The sequence below is a fragment of the Pezoporus occidentalis genome, unplaced genomic scaffold, assembly GCF_034315485.1.
Source record: "Pezoporus occidentalis ecotype Australia unplaced genomic scaffold, CSIRO_AGI_Poc_V1 ctg205, whole genome shotgun sequence".
In the NCBI taxonomy this organism is placed as follows: Eukaryota; Metazoa; Chordata; class Aves; order Psittaciformes; family Psittacidae; genus Pezoporus; species Pezoporus occidentalis.
In genome coordinates, this window is record NW_026913911.1 from 660,482 (window position 1) to 682,106 (window position 21,625).

Below are 21,625 nucleotides of genomic sequence, written 5' to 3' on the forward strand. Positions count from 1 at the left end.
CATGCTCCTTGTGTTGGTCTTTCGACCACGGAGGGCAGCAGATGGGAGAGGAGTGGGGCAGGATGGGCAGGGATGCTTCAGGTCATAGAGGATCTCCCAACCTGGTGCTTCGCTCTGGTCTGCACCAAACGCCTGCTGGGGTGCTTAGGGAACTTTTGTTCTGCACCCACCTGCAAGGCCATGACTGTTTTCAACACAAGCCACCCATCTCACACTCAACCCAGAAGCCTCTTGCATGCACAAAGTAAAGAAAATTAAAGAAACCCACCCAGCAAACCAAATGCAAGATACCTTGGTGACCGTTTGCTTGTGCTGGAGAAGCTTTGAGCATGGTCCATCTCCTGGATTAGTGGTGGAATGGGGCCAACAGCTTGCAAGGAGCCCACTGTTGACTCTCCTTCCTGCTGAGCTCTTCCCATCGCCAAATAAAACCCAAACAGAAGACAAACAATGCAGATGTTGGCTTATTTATAGAGATCACCTTTAATGCAAATACCTCCTGTGGAAGAAGACACACTGAAATGAGCAGCTCCGAGTGGGGTGGCTTTGCTCAGTGCCGTGGTGCTTGCAGAGCCACGGTGGGTCGGCAGGGCCATGCAGTTTGGTGCCTGCACCTTGAAAGAGAGCAAAGGCACCACAAAATGCCCCAAAATGGATGCCTTTGCATGGGAAAGGGGCTGGTGAGGGGCTGCGGGGAGGGAATGGGTGCACACAGGCCGTGTAGCAGCAGCAGGAAACTCAACGAGAACAAAAAGGACACCCCTTCCCTTACCCAGTGCCCCAAATGCAGATATGCACTTGTCCAAGGCCTCAGGGGGATGGCTCCCCATCCATTCAGGCCCAGACAAGACACCACAAGGTTTTTAGGTCCCATAGCAGAGGCAAACGGCAGCTCCACCTACCCCGCTTGCCCTGGAGACGGGATGGGAATGGGCATCACTTGTCTCCCCCTTGCCAAGAAAAGGCTCCAATGCCCCGAAACAAAAAACACAGCCAAACAAATGGGAAAACCCAACAAAGCCACAAATAAAAAAAACCAAAAACACTGTTATCACCAGCTAATTTAACACTGTTAAAAGAAAAAGATCAGAGGCCACCCGAGAGCCACCCAGGCACGCCAGACCTCTGATCGTGGGCTGATTTCCAAAGCCTTTCCCGCAGCCGGGCCTTTGCAGCGCTCCTCCTGGCAGCAGAAGTGTTTTATAGATATTTATATATATATATTTATAATATTTAGATACTGTGTATGGTCAGACATCCCAGCTCGCCTTGGGTTTTGCGACTCTTTACTCCTTTCCAACAAAGGAGATGCACGGCGACATCTTCTCTGCTCCACGTGGGAAGAGCAAAACGGTTTTGGCAGCTTCACCGGTGGAGAAAGCAGTCCCGACCTGGAGGCTCTGCGAAGTGAGCATCGTGGAGAAGCTCCTCATCCCTCTCTCCTCCCCTCCTGTTCGTCCCCTTGTCCCCATCCCAACCCTCCATCCCCCGGCTGCCCGTCCCTCGTGCCACCAGCGTGGGCTTTACACAGTTGCCCCCAGCATGGCATCTGTCCCCGTCAGGATCTCATTCTGGTTGGAATCCAGTCCGAAAAATTTGACCTTGAGTCCATCAACCGGGTGGACCACGGGCACCAGGGTGATTTTGGGGAAAGTCCTGGTGGCAAGCTCAAAGCGGCTGGTGCTGGCCAACTCAATGGCCAATGCTTTGAGAAAGAGCTTGGCCAGGTGCTTGCCCAGACAGGTCCGTACGCCTCCTCCGAAGGGGAGGTAGTGGAACCTGCCGTCCTTGTCTTCACTTCGACCCTGACCAAAGCGGTCAGGGTCGAAGACATCCACGTCCTTGAAGACGGGGGCAGTGTCGTGGGTGTCCCGGATGCTGTACATCACGCTCCAGCCTTTGGGGATTTGGAAACCCTGCAGAGAAGAGGGAGGGGGTGAAGAGAAAACCAGAGTCAACTCTACTGTAAAGAGAGAGGGAGCAGGATGACAAGATAAAACCATTTTGCTTTGTCTGCTTTTTCCCTTTTTTCTTTAGATTTACTACTCAAGCGTGATGCAGACTTAAAAGAAAACCAGAAAGCGCAGAGCAAAGAGCTGGGAGATGGCAATCCTGAGTTTATTCCTGTCTCTGTCCCAGAGACCCTCCGGATGATCCATTGTTATTTACTTGCTTTGTGGTCACTGGCAGGAGTTGCCTACCAGGAGCCCCCTGGTGCTTGACTGCCGCCGAGCAGAGAGGGAAGCATCTCCCCAGAGCATCCCATGGCTTTGCTCACATCCTGCCTCCTGTCAGCCCAACGCCCAGTGCACATGTCAGGGCCTGGGTGATGAGAAATGGGGTGGATTTAGCATCCCCTGAGCATTTTAAAAGGTTTCCGACTCAAATCATTACATTAGTAGGATTTACAGCAACAAGGCAGGTCTCAAGATTTTGTTTTGCTGGTAGGAAATTCCAGCCATCGTGGTGAGTAATCTGCCTGTCAGCCAGCAGCCTGGAGATGCCCTTTGCAGTAAACCTTTCCCTTGCCACACCCCAGCTCAGATCTTGGCGTCAAACCCTGTCACGAGTTGCTCTTTGAAGCATCACGCCTGTCTCCTCTTTGACAGTTCAAGCGCATCCCTTCCCTGCCATGGGCCAGATCCCATCACTCTGCTCTGAATCCACACCAGTTCCACCTCCCATCTCCAGCAGGACCTAATTCATCCTCCCTGAGGTCTCATCTAAGCCACGCTCAAGCAAGATATGCGATAACATGCAACAACAAGGCTGTTTTGGGGAGCTCACGGTGTAGCCACACCTTGGAGACATGGCAATACTCACATCCAGCTCGAAGGTTTGCAGCACTGTCCGGTACCCCCCAGAGATGGGGGTGAAGAGGCGAAGCACCTCTTTGATGACACAGTCCAGGTATTGGAGGCTGCTGATGTTGTCGAGCCGCAGGGAGCCCTCGCAGATGCAGCCGTTGTGGAGGATGCCTTTGCTGCGCAACTCCTCACGCAGCTTCTCCAGGACCCGGGGGTGTTTGAGGAGCTGCATGATCAGAGAGGTGCTGGCGCTGGCAGTGGTGGCATAGGCGGCAAAGATGAGCTCCAGGGTACCATCCTGGAAGATAAGAGCAAAGCCAGGCTAAGACACGGGGGATAGGCAGATAGACAGAACAGCAGCTATGGCATATCAAGGGACAGGCGCACGGGGTGCCAGGGGGCAGTTCTTTTCCCAACAGCTCTCCAGCCTGGTCAAGTCTAACTGCAAGGTATCTCTATATCCAGGCACAGGTCTTGGATACCCACCATGCACAGCTTTCTGCAGAGCTTTGAAGGATGCTGAGGAGCAGACAGGCAGGAGAAAAAGCCCTGGGGTTGGCACATGAAGGACAAGTTATGCCATGACCCTGCTGCAGATTACAACTTGCCAGGGCTCATATGCCCCGCAAAGAGGACACGGTAAAAGTGGATGGTCAAGGGATGAAGCTGGTAAAGCCTGAAAGCTCCAGAAAACTTGCATGGTCTTTTGGTATTCCCTGGAAATGCTTTTTTGAAAGGACAAAGTGTGATGTGCAAATAAGAATGCCCCATCAACTAGCTTGTTGGCATCACAACCCACCAGACCAGGATCCATCTGCAGCTCCAACAACACATTGTGGTCCCCCAGCTCTTACTTGTCATCTCAAGTTGGCCCCAAAAAGTCCTCCTTACAGAAGCTCATGCTTTGCTCTTCAGGGAGCCCCAGCCCTGAGGACAGCAAGCAAAAGGTGACCATGAGGAAGCTCTTTACCTTCAGCTCCTGCATGGTTAGCTCCTTGCCGTGTTCTTTGCCACTCTCTATCAGGATGTCCAGTGCATCAGCGTAGTCCTTGCCCTGCGTGTTCTGCAGCTTCTCCTGGATGGCTTTCTCCAGCCCTTTCTGCAGTGTCTCACGTGCCCGGATGCCCTGTGGAGCAGGAAGCCATCAGACCACACAAGACACAATGTTAGCACCACCACCCCCAGCCCAGCATCCCCAGGAGCTTGAGACATGTTCAGGACAACATATCCAAGTAATACAACTGCAATTGCAGATGCTTAAAGAGAAGTATAAAGATGCTGAAGTTGTTCCCCTGGGCAGGAGGAGTAAACTCAAAGTAGGCGAAATTACAGGCAGGAGTAATCAGCACCTATGTGCAAATGATAGGTCTGATGTGGGAGCCCCAGTACTGCACCAGTTCACAGGCCTCTGGCTCACCCTGGGATGTGTGGCAGTCCCTGGGAAAATTGTCTCTCAAAGGAAAGCCAATTCATCCAAAAGGATCCTCTTCCCAGGATCATAATGGGCTTCCCAAGCAATTTTATCACCTGGACTCAGTAAAGCAATTCCTATCTGAGTACAGCTGCACCGGGTTAACCTGCTGCTGCAGATGCTTCGGGGTGGCAAATGGGTTCATTCCAGTGGTTAAATAACAGGGACAAAATTTGCAGTGATGATCGCAAGAAACAGATTTTAAACCCCAGATTTCTGTTACCAAAATTCTCCATTAAAAAAAAAATATATATTTTTTTTTTTTTGTCAGTGTCTTTTGTTACATTTTCATTTTGCATCGTTCATCAAAAAACTGGAATAGTTCTTGGAATCTAAAGTTCCACTGACCTATTTTGCCCTGGGGACAGGAGGGAAGTAACAGGAGAAAGGTCCCACAAACAAACAAGTGCAGCAAAACTGCCAGCTACAAGTGAGGAGAAATTGCTCATTAAACCTTCTCCCTTGCACTGAACTGCCATCCCTAGCACCCTGAAAGCCTATGAATGGATCTTCCTCTCCACTCCATCCAAATTGAACTTTATAGCCTAAAATGGACTTGCTTCTAGAGGTCAGAGGGTGAGAAGACATCCCACCGGCTCACTGGGAGCCTATAGAGTTGGAGATTCTATAGCAACCACTCCATATATAGATGCATAGAGAGATTCTATACCAATCACCCCATTAATCTCAGGTGGGTGCTATCGGCAAGTGGAGGACTTGACCCAAATCTCTTACCCTCCTGTAGCCGCTGAAGGGCAAATCCACAGGCAAGGAGAAGACATTCTCCACGAACTGCTGATAGACCTCGAAGAGGCGGTTGAGCTCCTCATCGGGGATGCGGAATCCCAGCAGGACACGGATGGCCATGCGGAAGGTGAGCTTCTGAGCCTCGTGGTAGACATTGATGGACTCAGGGTTGCTGCTCCAGGCCCGAAGTGTGTCTTTGATCACCAGCTGGATCTTGGGGAGATAGCTCTCCAGTGCCTCATGGCTGAAGATTTTGGAGAAAACCTACAAAAGAGAGCAAGCAGATGTTTCTATGCAGTCCCAACACCCTACTCTTTGCCTTCTGTTGTAACCAGCCTCTGCCCACCAAAACGGATGCCACAGGTCTCCTATGCAGAGCAGATGTCATCATCCAGAATTCATCATCCAGAATCACCAATCCCAAAAATAGCTGCCTAAAAGGTTGATGGAGAAATATCAGCTGATGCCCACTACAACCATCACAAATCATAGAATCGGGTTGCTCAGAACCACATCCACCCTGGCCTTGAATGTCTCCAGGGAGAGTGCATCTCAAATGATGGGCAATAACACGGTGCTAAGCCGAGATGGGAGGAAACGCTTCACCCTGCACACAGAGGGACGGATTGAACCTGCTTTCCCACAGCTCCATGTCTCAAGGCTCCCCCAGTCACATTCACCCCATGACTTGGATACTACTAATACATCTTTTCCATGGGGATTCTCTGCTGGCTAACGTGGTTGTGCACTCAGGCAAACACACACAAGCTTTTCTCTCAAAGGGAAGGGCTGGGGGCTTTTTCCACTTCTCAACCCCCTTCTGTTAATAAGTGTAAAAATGAAGTAAAGCAAGTATTTTGGGGTCTCTGTGCAATCTAGCTGAGCCCAGACAAGGGTTCAAGTGAGGAAGAGAAGCACACACGTACGCAGAGGCTGCGCTCACACACGGCTCATTTGCTTGGGAAACCAGGGAAAAAACCCTGATGTCAGCAGATACTATTAATTTAGGCTCTGCGAGTAAACACTGCGCAGGAGTGGACCTCCCCAGGTCCCCGATGCTAACGGCTCCTTACTCCAGTTTTGGGCCAGGGCCCACGTTGCATGAGGAGCTCAGCAATGCCAGGAATGTCCCTTCAGCCCTCCCCGGCGCAGCCCACAGCGCACGCTTTCATTCAGCATCCCCGGCCGCATCCCTCCCAGAGTGCACCGGAGGAAAAAGTGCTGTTTGTTTATATTTTATTAACCTACACACACACATACAGGCACACAGACACACGAGGAGCCGCATGCAGCACGCACGCACGCACCGCTGCATGCCAGGCCTCCGGGCAAATCGAACCAAAACAGGCTCCCAAGGAGGGAGCTGCAAGCTGGTGTAGCCTCCACCGGTGGCCAGTTCCCAAAGGGGGCTTAATGCATGGTGGGGGGGCTGCAAAGTTATCAAAAGAGGAGAGAAATCAAAGCCACCCCCTCTTTCCATGAGCGCCGGGCTCGCTGGAGCTGTAAATGTGAGAATTTCCTCCGCAGTCAGCACTCAAAGGGAAAGGTAATATTTTCCTGGCTGCGACCCCTCATTGCTAATGCACATCGTTCACTGGGAGTTTGTTTGGTGAAATAACACCTCTGTCCCCTCGCAGCCCCCAGGCAGGAGGCTCGACAAGAGCCGCTTCATAATACACCGGGCTGAGCCCTGAGTAAAACTCATCACACAACGCACGGTGGGGCCAAGCTCAGAGGCTCCCGATGGAAACGCCAGCATGCAAATGGCATGGGAAAGAAAATGCAGTCCGACCGACAGACAGATCTGCCTGCAGACAGACAGCGGTCCCCGGATGGCAATGCAGAGCGGAGGCATGAATGAAGGGAAGGGAGGAATGAATGAATGAGTGAATGAATGAACAGCGGGGCGGCGAGATCACGGCCAGGGCGCGAGACGGTGCGGCTGCTGCTTCCTGCCGCCTCCCTGCACTTCACAAGCTATTTTTAAGCCTGGAAAGGGCAGCGATGCTCGGGCAGAGCTGCCTGTGTGAGGGGGTGAAAAAGCAGCCGCTTGGCAAAGAGAAGCTGGAGGTGCTAAAGCTGAGTTCCTCAGCTGCCTGGGGGAGGTATGAAGGGAGCTGGGAAAAGGATGGCTCCTGGGGGACACGAGCAGGACATCAGGCGTTGATGCAGTGGTAGCTGGAGGAGGGCTGGAAGACATGAAGCATGGGACAGGATCTCCTGAGTGGGGCTGGTGAGGGACACAAATGTTTCCCATCCAGTTGAGATAAGTAAAGAAACCCCCAGTGAACCACTCTGCCTCCCACAAACACTTCCCGTGACTCAGTTTCCCAGTCAAAAGCAGAGCCAATGAAGGGACAGCTTCTGCCTAAAGAACACTGGGGCTGCAGCCCTCCTTGGAGACACCGTCCCAATGGAGATGGCCTCTGTCAGAAACCCTGTCCTCCCCAGCTCTGCCCAAGTGTCTCCCACAGGCCAAGTGCTCAGGAATCCCCTGCATCCTGCAGAAACTACAGCAGCCCAAGCAATGCCTCTGGTCTTACTGTGCAAAACTGCAGCAGTGGTGCAGAGAACCAGCCAGGGCCCAAACCTGCGCCCTGCAGACCAAGGCAGACTCTGAAGAGAAGAATCCCTGTCCCAAGGAATGATGTACAATGATGTGCGCAGGAGAGGACCCTCAGGAAGAGAAGACTGAGGCCCTATGGATGTCAACACAGCACCTGCCCAGCCTGAAAAAGGATGAGCATTTAGCACTGGGGGGGGGGGCATTTGGGGGAGGTTTGCTCTTTTTTGAGCTGTCCTTTTTCCTCTCAGGCTCCTCCGACCCCAGCCAGATGCCCCCCACGTCTGCTGGAGCCTGTGGCTCCTGGCCACGGGGCCATCCAACATCTCCGTATCCCAGCCACACGGCACCGTCCCGTCCGCTCGCCGCCGCTGTGCTCCACGCCGCCTAATCCCAGATGTCAGCAGATCCTTCCCCAGCCAGACACAAGTCTGGATCCCCTTCCAGTCACCTCCAGTTCAACCCTGCATCTTTCCAGTTGATTAAAACGGAGGAAAAGGCAGCCAGCTTTCCCCGACAAACCTCCGCGCGGCTCTAGCCTAAAATTCCTGCGCCCTCTAGTGAAGCCGAGACGAACGCCTCGGCCACCCGACGGGGCAAGGCGAGGCAAAGCCAAAGAGCATCGGTGCATAAGAAGTCGCTCCAGAGCTCCCGAGAGACAAAATCAACCATGAGAAAATGCTCGGCTTTGCTAACACCGAGCTGCCATAGCCCAGCCGCAGTGGGGGTCCGGCCTTGGTGACAGGGCCAGTGCAGTGGCCAGGATTTTGGGGGATGCTGGGAAGAGACCCCATCTTTTTCACATTTTGATATGTCCCATAAGAGCCAAGTCTTGGGGTTTGCTCTGCCTCAGGACATTCATTTACACCCGTACACACACACACTCACCCCGCACCCAGGGAGACTCCACCACCCAGGGGGCCTGTCTGGAAACCTCCAAGTCCACCGCACAGTGGAAACAGGATATTTAAAGGTTTATGGTTTTCCTAAGGCAGAAAATTCCTTCTCAGTGTCTCAGCTCCAGGATCTCCTGCAGAGATCCAGCTCTGTGTGACAGCGAACTGCCACCCCGTACTGGCTGGGGAATATTGCAGCCCAGTCCTTAAACTACACCCAAGAGGAGAGGAAATTCAGGTGAAGAGCCCTGAGCTTCAATCCAGTGTTTTCATGCATACCAAAGGCTTTAGTTAGTGGCTGGGGTGGTGAGAAGCTAGCAGGAACAATGCTTCTCACTGTGTTACCCCTCTTTGGTTCTGGCCAAGCCTCTAAAAGCACCAGCTTCAGCCCCTGCCTTTTGCCATCCATGATCTGCAGTTCTCCTGCTCCCAACCATCACACCAGCATGGCAAAGAAGGAACGGAGCTTTTCCTTCCTCCCTTCCGGAAGGAAAACTTGTGCTTTGGGATCAGACACCTGCATCTCATCCAGCCCATGTCAGCCAGAGCTGCTGGCCCGACCAAACAAAGGCACGATGAGTTTGGAGATGTTTTCACCAACCAGTTTGGCACCCACCAGCGGTTTGGCCATCCAAAGCAGCATCCAAAGCAGAAATAGTACCTGGAGACGTACTATTTCTTCCTCTATTTCAAAAGACCAAGCAGTGCTTGTCCCAACCCTGTCCTGTCGTCACATTATAATGGATGTCTGCCTCTCTCTGGCATCAGGCACAGGGCTGCCAGACCTGGAGCCCACTGCCACGCTCCAGCAGGCTTGTAAACTGTGATGGTTTTGGAATGGGATGAGAAGGCTCATGGGCAAGAGGCTGTCTTGGTACTGGGAGTGTGAGCAAAGGGAAAACACAGCAAAAACAGTTGTGAACATTATGCAAGGCACCGCAAAGAGGAGAGAACCTCCACAAAACCCCACTGCTGCCCTGACATCCCGCTGTCTGTTTATAAAGGGCTTTGCTTCTCACAGGCACACAGCAAAGAGCTGATGCCTTTTTCCCCCATCCTCCATGCTGTAATCGGAAAATGGAGCACATGGACCACTCCATGGTGTCCTGCCACACTCCATCACAGGAGGAATCCAGGCCCATTGAGAGGGAAAAGAGTTCCAGCTCCCAGCCACACAAAATGAACAACGCTGGGTTTGCCCATCAAAGCATAGCACTGCCTGCAGGTGGGGATTGTGGAGACAAAGGCAGCAATCTCTCTCAAGCAGAAGTGCAAGACCTGCATGAACACTGCAACCTGTCTCCAAAGGGAATCTGGATCCAGTAGCTGGAGTCTCCAGACTCAGCCCAGCTGAAGAAGAGGAATGGAGTGCCTTTGCAAAAGGCAGTAACACTGAAATGAGAATGATTCGCCAAAAAATGTGCTGGAAAAAAATGCGAAGATCGTTTCAGCATCCTCAGGCCACGTTATGATGATCAAGCACACTTCAGGGTTGCCCGTATGCCTACGTTTTGGGGTTATTTTACATCTAGGGTTGTGAGAAACTCCAAAATTTAATATTTCCACTTGTATTCAGAACAAAAATGAGCCCAAGCACACACATTTCCCTACAGCATAAAAATTTCCATATCCAAGCATCTCTCCTATAAATCCTCCACATGGCATGAGAGACCTCACTTTTCATCTGAAACCCTTTAACAACAGGCTAAAATAATGATGCACAGGCTGGAGGGCAGAGCAAGGAACAAGGAGAACACCCTGTATCTGCCTCAGCACCCCATGTGCAAAAATGCCTTGTGTCTCAAAAGCCAACATCAGCAGCAGCAAAATGCAAGCAGTTCCATTTCAGCAATTTGGGGTTCTTAGCCCATTTTACAGGGATCATAGAATCCCAGACTGGTTTGGGTTGGAAGGAACCTTAAAGCTCATCCAGTTCCAACCCTCTGCCAGGGGCAGGGACACCCTCCACTAGAGCAGGTTGCTCCAAGTCTGTCCAAATACCTAAACACAGTTCTTCAGCATCTCTGTGCCTATACCCCCTTGGAAGCACTGCTCCAAGTGCTCTCTTTCCATTTATTCACAAGGAACCAGTACGTCTGAGGAGAGTAAAATCGACCTTACATGTTGTCACCACCCTTCAAGGAGGGAATCAAACACAGGGATAAAGAAGGTATCACATCAGTGAATAGGTGCAGCAAAGAAATAGGAGCCGGGTCCAGCCAGAGGGGGTTAGAAAGGTGGGATCAGCTGGCTGAGAAGAGGTCCCACAGGACACAAGCCTGCTGCCTGTGGCTGGTGTCTTTGGGCAGAGCCATGGAGAAGGAGCATCCCGCAAACCTACCAGGCACACAGCCACATGGTCAGAGCCGTCGTTCATCAGCATCACCGGGCCAGGTCCAGCTGGGATGGGCTGTCCCGTTTGGTTTGGACAGCATACTAAATCCTTTATCTGTGGTGTGGAGAGAAGAGCTTACACAGAGCTAAAGAGGAGAGAAGCAGCTTGCCCTGGCAGCAGGGACTGTGCCCTGCACACCACTGTGGAACCAATGGAGGAGAAATATTAGGAGAAAAGCTCCCTTTTTGCTGTGCCCCCTCATCTTCCTGAAGCACAAAGAGCAGACCAAAAGGAAGGGATCCCATGTGTTTAAGTAACCCAGAGCATGGACACTATTAGAGACAAAGCCAGACATGGCAAAGAAACCAGAAGTGCTCTGCCATGGGAACACTTAGTCCCAGGTTCTGCCGAGTGTTCCACAAGGTGTGAGAGGAGCAGAACCCAAAGGTGGGCATGCACAGAGAGGATGAGAGGGAAACAATCACATCATAGTGCAGGCCACTCGATCCCTGAAGTGAAATAAATACACATAGCTGAGCATGTATGGTGTCTTGGAAAGCAATGTGGAAAGATGCTTGAAAAGCATTTGCTCCAGCAGCTCTGCTGCTGAAATCCTGAGTAAGGTGCTGAGAGAGCTCTATGCATCATATGGGGATGAACACACGTCTGAGGGTGCAGAGGTGTCCCTGCTTTTCAACACATGAGCTCCTGCAGACTACCAATGAGGCGTCTTCTGAGCTTTAAACTAAGCCCGGGGAGGAGATGACAAGGGCTGAGGTGACCCAAGGGCACTCCACAGAATTTAAGGAGAGGAAGCTGAAGAGCAAGCTGGCTGACAGGGAGATATATTTAGTGGTAGAAGTGCCAGCTGAGAAGGAATGGAGAGCATCGCTAATCCAAAACAAAGCACTCGGTCCCCAGAGGGACGAGAGGGATATTACAAACCACAACTTAGCAGGTTACTTGAGCTGCTTGGAAGGATGGAGTATGATGCAGTGGAAAACCAAAGCTACACAAAGACAGTGTAGGATGGATCCTGAGTCCAAAAGGCTCCTCCACATCTCTGGGGTTAGCTCCTGGCTTCCCCCATTCCTACTCAGAAGTGGAGCCTGGACCCATGCAGAGCTGTGGGCTGCAGTCTGGAGTTCTACCCAGTACAGAGCATCGCAGCCCAAGGAAGGGTTTATAGAACCATGAAATGGTTTGGGTTGGAAGGGAGCTTAAATCCCATCCAGTCCCAACCCCTGCCACGGGCAGGGACCCCTTCCACTGGAGCAGCTTGCTCCAAGCCCCTGTGTCCAACCTGGCCTTGAGCACTGCCAGGGATGGGGCAGCCACAGCTTCTCTGGGCACCCTGTGCCAGGGCCTCAGCACCCTCACAATAATGAACTTCTTCCTTATATCTAACCTAAACCTCCCCTGTTTAATCGTGAACCCATCACCCCTTGTCCTATCACTACAGTCCCTGTTGAAGAGTCCCTCTCCAGGAACAGTCCTTTTCATCATCTCTGTGCCTTATGGCACATCCAACAACTTCCATCCCAGATTACATGGCAAGGTAGAAAAGCCTGTGCTACAGAGGTTCAGATCACAGGTTATCCATCGTACAGTTCCTGGGCTGTAACCGTGCTCCCACACAACCCAGCTTCCCAAAGCAGGGTCTGACCTTGCAGGGCATTTTGGGGTGGAAGGTGCTATGAAAAGCACATAAGATTTGTCTCCCAGCCTGCGCTTTGCATGGCTTTTTCTTTTAATCCATTGGAATTACCCTGGATTTACACCACTGTAGATGACAGCGCTCCTTGGTCTAAAGTCAATGAGCCAACCTAGCTGACAAATTCCTCCCCAAGACCGCGAGCAGGAACCCTTCTCCATCAATGAAAGCTTTTTCTCCTGCTCCAGTGGCTTTTGCCCATGGATTAAAGCTCACAGGGGCAGCAGCCTGACACGGACACACTGGGAAGTGCCTGGAGCCAGGCCAGCTCTGATGGCTGCTGGAATCCAGCCCGCTTGAGGCAACTGATATGATTTGGGGAGGTGGATGGAAGGGAATGGTTTCTTTTCCACCATGGGATTTACAAGTCACACAGAGGAGGGTGGTTGGGTTGTGTTTAAATGCAAAAAAAAAAAAATAAGCAGAAAGGAAAAGAAAAAGCCACTAAAAACCCTCTTAACAACTTGATTTCGGGTTTTTTTGTAGCGTGAAAGGTACATTCCCGCCTCCTCCCATCCCTCCTTCCTCCTCCCGCCCCTCTCCCCCATCCCTGTCCTTCCCTCCCTTCCCCCCCCCCCCAGTCCAGCCCACAGCAGCTGGTTTATATTTGGCTGTAAATTTATGGCCCCTTTTGTGTTCTTAATCCTCTTGCAAACTATATTAAAGCCTCAGACCTTTCTACTTGGTGCTAATAAGCTCAACACTTGTATGCCTCCGAGGCAGAACATTAATTGTGGTGTGTTAATGAATGATGTAGTTTTGGACAGTGAGACAAAACAGGCCGTTTCTCTGCACCACTGTCTGCTTCCTCCCCAAGTCTCCGGGTCTAGGATGTCTACCCAGCCCACGGACTGCTTTTATTTTATTCTTTCTTTTCCTTTTTTAAGCCAGCTGTGCCTATTTCGGGATTACTATGCTGGAACAGAGCGCGAGCCCGGCAAGTCCAGCAGTCTCCTGCCAAGGCTGGATGCTTCCGAGGAAAGTCTGAGTCCCACCTTCCCCGTGCACCGTAGCGCGTATCCTGCACAGGGAAACTCCTTCCTGGCCCCGGGCGCTGCTCAGTCTCAACCTAAAACCTAAGGGCTGTGAATCCCGGCCGTTTCCAATTCCCATTTCCTTCTCCACTGAGATGCTGGGGTCCCTCACAGGGCTGCCTCCCTCTCTGCTTGCTATAGTTCAGCTTCCTGCTGGCCTCACATCCCATAAAAGCAGAGCACATGCTATCACCATGCCTAAGAGCAGAATTCCTTTCCCTTCATTACAGGTCATACTGACACTTCCAGAAGACACATGTGGTAAATCTGGAGCAAATGCACTGATTTCACTTGGGTTTCATGGGTAGAAATTGGAGCTCACAGGTAGGAATGGGAACTGAAGTTGTCTATAAGGACAGACATAAGATGAGGTGCAAAAAGGATTGAGCAAACAGCCAGGCTGGGACAGGGCATGGCAGAGGTGGCACCAAATCCAGAGGAGGATGGGGAAAGCATCAGAGTGTGGAGCAAGAAGCCAGGCACCATCCTCAGTCACCCCTTCCAATGGGATACCAAAGGAGAGCAGGCACTCCCTTCCCCTGAGACATGTCATATCTGACCCCAAGGGAACGATGTGCATCCTACACATGATGGCAAGAGATAAGAATCTGCCACCAAAAAGAGCAAAGACCTGCCCATGCTCAGCTGGATGTGAGAGCAACGTGCCTGCTCCTGCCAGTAGCCTGCAAGGTGATTCTGAGACCAAAACGCCGCTGTGAGGAGCAAGCTGCAGCACGGGTGGCCCAGATCCTTCCCTGACATCAACATAAACTCCACGACCCAAGAGCCGTAACAGCCTCTCAGGAGATATTTATCTCAGGAGGGCGGTTGAGGAGTTTTGGGTTCCTTTTGTTTACTACTTGTAAATGTTCTTATCGACCAGCTTCATCTCGGGCCAAGGACAGAGCCGACGCTGATGACATCGGCAATAAAGCGATATCCTGACGCAGGCAAGCCCTGCTCTCACCCTCCGTCCTGCCTCACGAGCGGTCACATCCCTGCACAAAATTGACTTTAGACACTGTCTAATGATTGGAGAGGTCATTTCCCAAAAGGGGAAGTTTTCTCCAATTTATATTGGCTTTGACAGCTTCCTGCAGGGGAGCTTTAATAAATAGGGGATGGGAAAACAGAGAGCTACCACAGCTTGTTAATATGGCTTTGTTCCTCCTGAGCATCCCAGAGTCCTTTAACCTACAAGCTTAAAGCTTCTGGTAGCCCAGGGATGGAGAAGAGGATATTGAATCCATACAAGATCCCAAAGAAAAGCTGAGATAGGGAAACAAGAGATAGCAAACCCAAGCACTCCAGAGACCGAGTTGTCCAACCTGTCTCCGCTCCCATCACTATCATGGTCAGTGTCCTATAGCAGATCCAGTGGTGATAGCTACAATTTGCTGGTCTTGAAGTTACACTGAAGAGCTAAAACTCTTTGGAAAGCTTCACAACACATGGCCAGTAAAACAGCTGATTTCAATGGCAAGCTACCAGAAACACTGTGCAAGAACATGTTGGTTATAAAGCTCTTTGACGAGGCTTATCTTCATACCTCAGTGGCAATCTGTTCTATCAAGAGCAGACCATGGCTTCATTGCCTAGGAATCATGTAGAACTATCTGCCTGTGCTGTTGCAAATGCAACTCCACTGGCTTTTGGAAAGATCAGGAGTTGATGACCAAGGACCTGTTGCTGAGTAAGAGCTATAGATGACCCCAATGGTTGGAGTCGCAGCAGAGGGTGAGCCCATGAGGTCTCACACTCCACCTTTCCTTGTGTTGGCTGCCACCCTATGCCACAAGCAGCTTCATGAGACATTATACTTTCTGTACAATTTCTGGCAAGGACAGAGAAGGAGAAACCACGTTCTCAAGCGAGCAAAGGTTTAAGCTCAGAGATGAAGTAGAAAACAGGATTTGAGAGGTGCTCCAGAAAGCCCCACAATGCTTGAAACTGAATTATCAACAACCTAAAAGGTTTCCCAGGAAATACTACTGCTCCTCTACATGGAACTTTCAGCTGCTCCAGTTCTTTTACTATTTCTATTACATCCTCACTACAAAAGTAGGTGAATTCTGTGAAAAATGTTGCCTTCTGCCAACAAGTCCTTTGCTCAGCTCCCCAGCAGGTCAAGAGGAAGTGCAGACCGGCTGTCCAAGAGGAAGAACTGCCTAGAAGGAGCAAGCTTCAATCTTAAACCTTGTGCTTCCTCCTTGGACCTTTCCAGCAGGGTGGAGAGACTTAAAAGTCAACATCATTTAACACAACAAAAGCTAATGAACTCCAAAGACACTGGCTGGTAGAAGGGACCAGGCCTGGAAAAAGCTTTAATCTGGCCACTGTAATCTCAGCAAGAGCAAAATGATCTATTTTCTTCCCATTAGAAGCAGGTTCTCCTTATCTCTGCATGTGCAGGGCAAGGGGTGGTTTGCACAGGCCTAGAAGCATAGAATCATTCAGGTTGGAAAAGATCTTTAAGGTCATCGAGTCCAACTGTAACACTGCCAAGTCCATCACTAAGGCATGTCCCTAAGTGCTGTCTTAGTGTACTTCAAAGAGGAAAAGGGTAAGAACAAAATAGTCTCAAAAAAATCTGTATATTAAGAAACTTTTGAGTAAAAAGCTATATTTTGACTAAAAAGGTACAAAAAAAAAGGCATTCACAGGAAGATCTTCCTCAAATTCCTTAACTGCTTTTTAACCAAGGGCTCCCAGGCCCAGGGAGCAGCCAAGGGTGTGTGATGCACAAGATGCTCAGCTCCATGAAAACAGGAATTAAGAGGAGATCAGGTGAAGGAATTGGATAACCTCCTGCTTTCAAAGGGAAGGGAACCAGCTGCACCCAACCTCACACCAGTGAAAGAGAAAGCTTAAAAGATAAAGAGCTACTTTTGCATCCTGCACAGCTTATCCAGGGAAAGGGCTTGCTCACAGGTAAACTGGCTCAAGGCGGTGGGAAGGTGTGTGAACAGGAGCAAGGCTCATCCTGGCATGGTGTTTTGTCTGAGTACCTGTTCTCAGGAGGCTTTTAGCCATCCCTTAGGCAGGAATTAGAATCCTTGCCAGTTTAGGATGATGTATGATGCCAAAAATTGGGAAGGTAAAAAGGTTTTGAGGAGGAGGAGAGTGGAAATCCAGACCAGCCTTTGGAGTTAGAAAAATGCAAAAGCATTGGGATTCACAGGTTAGGGTGGGACGTATATTTCCCACTTGGAAAAAACACTAAACTGAGAACTATAAATATCAAGGAAAAGCAGCTCTTCCTTTTCTACGCTGCTGGTGTTGCTCTTTTGCTAGTGCTGGCACTCCCCATCTGAGCTGTGGTACAAATTACAAGTCCATCAGGATACCACAGAGGTCAGGCCTCCCTTTTCCATGACCCCGTTCCCATCACCCACGCTCTCCTCGCCTCCCCCAGTGCCTGTTCCTGAGGTCGGAATTCCGTGGTTTTATTAAGGAATGGCAACCAAAGGCCTTCAGCTGCCTGCTTTGCAGTAGCAAAATATTTTCTGGCTGTGCAGAAGATAAAAGGAGCTGCAAAGGAGCTTTGAGGCACCTTCAAATCACTGCTTGCTGCTGCTTAACCCTCACTTAATAGGGAGTAAATAGGAGCCAAAGATGCTGCCTTCCTCCCACTGCAAGAAAGCAGAGTGCTCCCCACATCCCTACCCCACTCCTGCCACAGATTATGCTCCATGATGGGGGGAGCCCCATGAACTGCTGGCCTTTGACAACAAAGTTGGGAAAAATATCTCATTTCTTAAGGATAAAACAAGAAGTAGCCCAAGCAAATGGTGATGTAATTGCAAAGACAGAGAACACCTCTTGGTGCTGGGTGCCACTCTCTGTGCCAGCTATGCCATCTCCCCCCCACAGCGATGGGGGGAAACATTGCCTTCACCCCAAATCCACTTCCTAACCCCACACAGCTTGGGAAGAGCCTGTCCCATGGAGGATGGGATGCAAAAGCCACTGTCCCTGCTGCCACGCCAGCCTGGTCACCTCTGCCACCGCCGTTGCTGACGGGGGCACATGCGGATGGACCCCCACATCTGCTTGGAGTCAACAACCCCCTGGGGGCTTCTCTGGGGGCTGTAAGGAGAGTCTGACCCCAGGAGCACCGAGTGACAAGGCAAAGGCCCAGGAGGATCTCAGATCCCCACAGCCAGCTCAGTCCCGCCCATCAGCGCCCCAATATCCCTAAAATCCAATACAACGCACAGCACCATGGGATTACCCCCACAACAAACACGGACCCCGCAGCACCCCCATCAGCGGAGCCTGGAAATGGGGGCGTCGAACTTTGTTACCTCTCCCATCATTCCTATATCCCCCCCCGCCCCTTCGGTTTCATCGCCCTTTTAAGAGCCCTGCGGGACCTCCCTCACTTCTCAGCCCCCAAAACGCGTGTAACCGGCTGCAGGGGGCATGGTGGAGGGGTTAATGGGGGAGGGAGGGAAGGGGAACACCTCCATCCTCAGCTCCACCCTGCGGTGCACCCCCCATGTGTGACCCCCCCATTCTATCATCGCCCTTTTAAATTCCTCAAAGGCACCGAGCGCGGACACGGAAGGGGTTGGGGGGGGGACGGACCCACGCGGGACCTCTCACGCACGTGGAGGGGGGGATCTGCAGTGGGAAAAGGCGAGGATGGGATGGAGAGGATAAAGGGAAAGGGTTCCCCCCCTCCAGGCGCGACCCCGTGCCCTGCGAGTGTCCCCCATCGCCATCCCTCGTTCGCGGTCACTCGTGGGCGCCCCTCACCTTCCTCTTGTGGCGGTGGATGTCGCCGATGGAGTTGGCCACGGTGTTGGGCCCCAGCAGCATGCGGGTGCTGCGCGGCCACTCGGTGCTCACCAGGTGGTGCTCCCCCATCAAGATCTTCCGCACGTTTTCCGCTCCCGTCACCCGCACCAGCGGCCGCCCCAGCAAGTGCGTCTTGAAAACGTTCCCGTACTTCTCCCGACGGGAAGACTGGAAGCAGGAGCCCTGCGGGGATGCCAGGGGGAAGAAACACGCGTGGACGGGGTGTTACCGCACGGCAAACGCGCGTGGGGATCCCCACGGGTAGAGCTTGGAGGGGTGATGGGGGGGGCGGGTATGGGGATCCCCATAGGGGATAATAGGGGAGTTGCGGGGATCCCCGCGGGTGAAGCTGGGAGAGGTGATGGAGGGGTTATGGGGATCGCTATGGGTGAAGCTTAGGGAGGTAATGGGGGGATCGCAGATGGAGGTTTGGGGGTATCCCGGGCAAGGGAATGGGGGGGAACGGGATAACCCGGACATCCCACCCGCCGGCCACCCGGCTCCTTCCGACGGGGCGCCCGACGTGCCCGCGCCTCCCGGAGGGGTCGGTGCCCTCCGTCACCTTCCTCCTCCTCCCTTTTACTTCTACCTTTACCTCCCTTGGCACTTTTAAACCTTCCCCCCCCCCCCCTTTTCCCCCTCTTTTTAACCTTCTCCTCCCCTTTTTTCCCTTTTATTTTCCCTTAGCCCCCCCCCTTTTCCTTTCCTCCCCCCTTATTCTTCTTTTTTTCTTTTTATTCCAATTCTCCCAGCCCGAATTTACTCGAAAGGCTGCAATTTGCCTAAGTAAATCTCCAGATTTAAAGAGCCTTTAATAACTTTCCCACATGCTCCGGGAGGTTTTTATCGGCGAGGAGGTGGATGGAGCCGCAGGGTTAAGGGGGGGGGTCCCCCAAATCCCTCCCCCTCTATCCCGAGCTGGGAGAATAGCTGCGAGCGCTGGAGCCCCGGTGCCGGGCGGGGAACGCGTGTGTTTATTTTGAAACAAAAGCGCGGTTGTGAATGTTAGATGTTCAGGTGACCCTGTTTCTTGATCTGCGTAAATATAATTAAAGTCCTTTTTGTGGCATTAATAAAGAGTTATTTGTACACCATTTCCAGGGGCAGCACAAAGAGGACCTTTATGTGGGAGAAGTTTCGAATGGAGTCCAATTTATACAAAAAAAAATTTTGTATTTTTAGCGCTGGATTCTGTTTGGACGGAGCGTGTGGAAAAGCGAGAACCCTTTTCTGGTCCCCCTGTAAAAATCTGATAAATTTCTTTAAAAAATAAAGCCCTATTGAGAGCGGGCTGTTAACCCCTTCAGCGCCACGGGGAGGGAAAGGGGCGGTGGGGAGAGGGGCCGACGCTCCGGGGCATCCCCGTTGACGGGGGACCGGGACACAGGGACACCGGGACACCGCAGCCCTCGCAGCCGGGGCCGAGCTGCCCTTCGCGGCCTCGGGTTCCGCCCGTCCCCTTCGGCGGTGCCGTCAATGAAACGCGACCTTTGCCGGCGGGAGCATCCTCGCCAGGCTCCTGTTTGCTTTACTGGGAGGAGGAGGAGGTGGGAAACCCTCGGGGGTTCCCTCCCGGGATGCTGCGAGCCCCCGGGGTGCCCCCAGCCCGGCCCTCACGCCCTCCCTAACCCGGGGCACCCCTCGCCGCCTCTTTTCTTGTTATTTCTTTCTATTTTTTCCTCTTTTTTTTTTGTTCCTTGCCTATCGCCCTCTCGCAGCGCGGTCCGAGGGGGATCCCGCTCCTCCCGCCGCTGTTCAGCATTTAGCAAGGTTAATCCCGGGTTAATCTACCGATTACCTCCGCGGGCTTCCCCTAGCACCGGACCCGAGCCGGGCGGGTGCGAACCCGAAGGGAGCAGCCCCGGGGATGGGGACGGGACGCGGGGACCGCCGGGGGTCCCTCCTACCCCCGGCGTTATTATAATTCATTACTTTTGGCAAGGATTTAAACTGGGAAGGGAAGGGGAAAGGAGGTTTTGGGCAGCACGGGGGAGACCCCTCGGCTTCCCTCGCTGCTCCCCGGCTTCCCCCGCAGCCCCAGCGGGGAGCGCAGAGCTGCGGCCGCTCCGGGACAGGCTCCTCCGGGGTGTCCCCCCACAATGACCCCCCCCAACCCCTGCTACCTCGCCGGCTCGCCGCATGATGCAATCGAGAGGAGAAGAAGGAAAAAAAGCCTTATAAAATAAGAACTAAAGCCGGTCCCAGCCCACCTTCCAAGGGGAAAGGGGAGAAAGGGAAGGCAGGGAAGGGAATCCTCCTTACCTGCAGGAGCCAGTGGAAGGTTTCTCCGATTAAAGGGAATCCCATGGAGCCTTTAGGGATTGGTAGCTTGCAGGTTTTGTCGCGGGTGGCAGCCCAGCGGAGCTGCCACAGCTGTTGGGACACGGCCAGCAGCAAAGTCAGCGACACCAGGCACGCCGCGAGGGTAGCCAGTGCCGAGACGAGATCAAAACTTGCAAAAAGCATATTTGGAAGAAGGAGGAGGAGGAGGGTGGGGAGAGAAACAGCCCCTTGACAGGCACCGCACTCGCACCCACACACCCGCACGCACGGGAAGAGGGAGATCGCGGAGCGCACGGTGAGGGCTGCCTGGGGGGTCCCGGCCCGGGGGGGGGGCGCTGCCCCCCTTGCCGCTGGCAGGGCAGGAAACAGCAGGGGAAAGGGGGGAGAAAAAGGGGGGGGGGAATAGAGGGGGTGGTGGCAAAAAGGAGTTTCTCCTCGGTCCCTCTCTGAAAAGTTTGCTCTTGGTTGGGATAAACTTGATGGAGTGACACAGGCGCAAAAGCACACCCCGCAATAAGGAACGGGGAGGGGGGAGGGTAAAGGGAAAGGGGGGAAGGGGTAGCAAAGGGGGGAAGAAAAAGGAAAATAGAGGAAGAAAGGGGGAAAAAGGAGGGAAAAGGAAAAAGAGAGGGAAAGGAAAAAAAGGGAAGAAAAAGGGGAAAGGAAAAAGAAAAGGGGGAAAACAAAAAGGAAAAAAGGAGGAAGGAAAAAAGGTAAGAAAAAGGAGGAAATAAAAAGGAAAGAAGAAAAGAAAAGGGGGAAAGGGGAAAATAAAAAGAAAAAGGGAGAAAAAGAAAGGGAAGGGGGAAGAGATGAGAAAAAGAGACCCCGAATAAGGGGTGAGGGCAGCAAATAAAAATTAAAAACCCTGAAGAAAAAAAGAAAAAGGGGGGAAAAAAAGACCCCCAAAAAAGTCCAAGCGCAGATGCTCTGGCTCCTGCTCGCTTCCAAGGCAAAGCCACACACACCAGA

The 21,625-nt window shown here is 52.3% G+C and overlaps 1 protein-coding gene across 1 annotated transcript; it reads right to left on the reverse strand.

Moving 5' to 3' along the window:
- Positions 1-451: 451 nt before the first annotated feature.
- Positions 452-21,197, reverse strand: LOC134163738 (cytochrome P450 26B1). Its single transcript, XM_062618882.1, has 6 exons — positions 20,633-21,197; positions 18,329-18,553; positions 5,014-5,289; positions 3,778-3,933; positions 2,824-3,105; positions 452-1,916 (listed from the first exon to the last, which is right to left on the reverse strand). The coding sequence occupies exons 1-6, from the start codon at positions 20,834-20,836 to the stop codon at positions 1,524-1,526; spliced, it is 1,536 nt and encodes a 511-aa protein (XP_062474866.1). The 5' UTR covers positions 20,837-21,197; the 3' UTR covers positions 452-1,523.
- Positions 21,198-21,625: the final 428 nt, after the last annotated feature.

What these genes read in the sequence shown, in the direction of transcription:
- LOC134163738 (XM_062618882.1), bottom strand. Translation starts at nt 20,836, where the DNA reads ATGCTTTTTGCAAGTTTTGATCTCGTCTCGGCACTGGCTACCCTCGCG. An exon ending in TAACCATGCAGGAGCTGAAG is followed by an intron (nt 3,106 to 3,777) that starts GTAAAGAGCTTC and finishes CTTATCTTCCAG; the next exon opens with GATGGTACCCTGGAGCTCAT. An exon ending in TGCAAACCTTCGAGCTGGAT is followed by an intron (nt 1,917 to 2,823) that starts GTGAGTATTGCC and finishes TCTTCTCTGCAG; the next exon opens with GGTTTCCAAATCCCCAAAGG.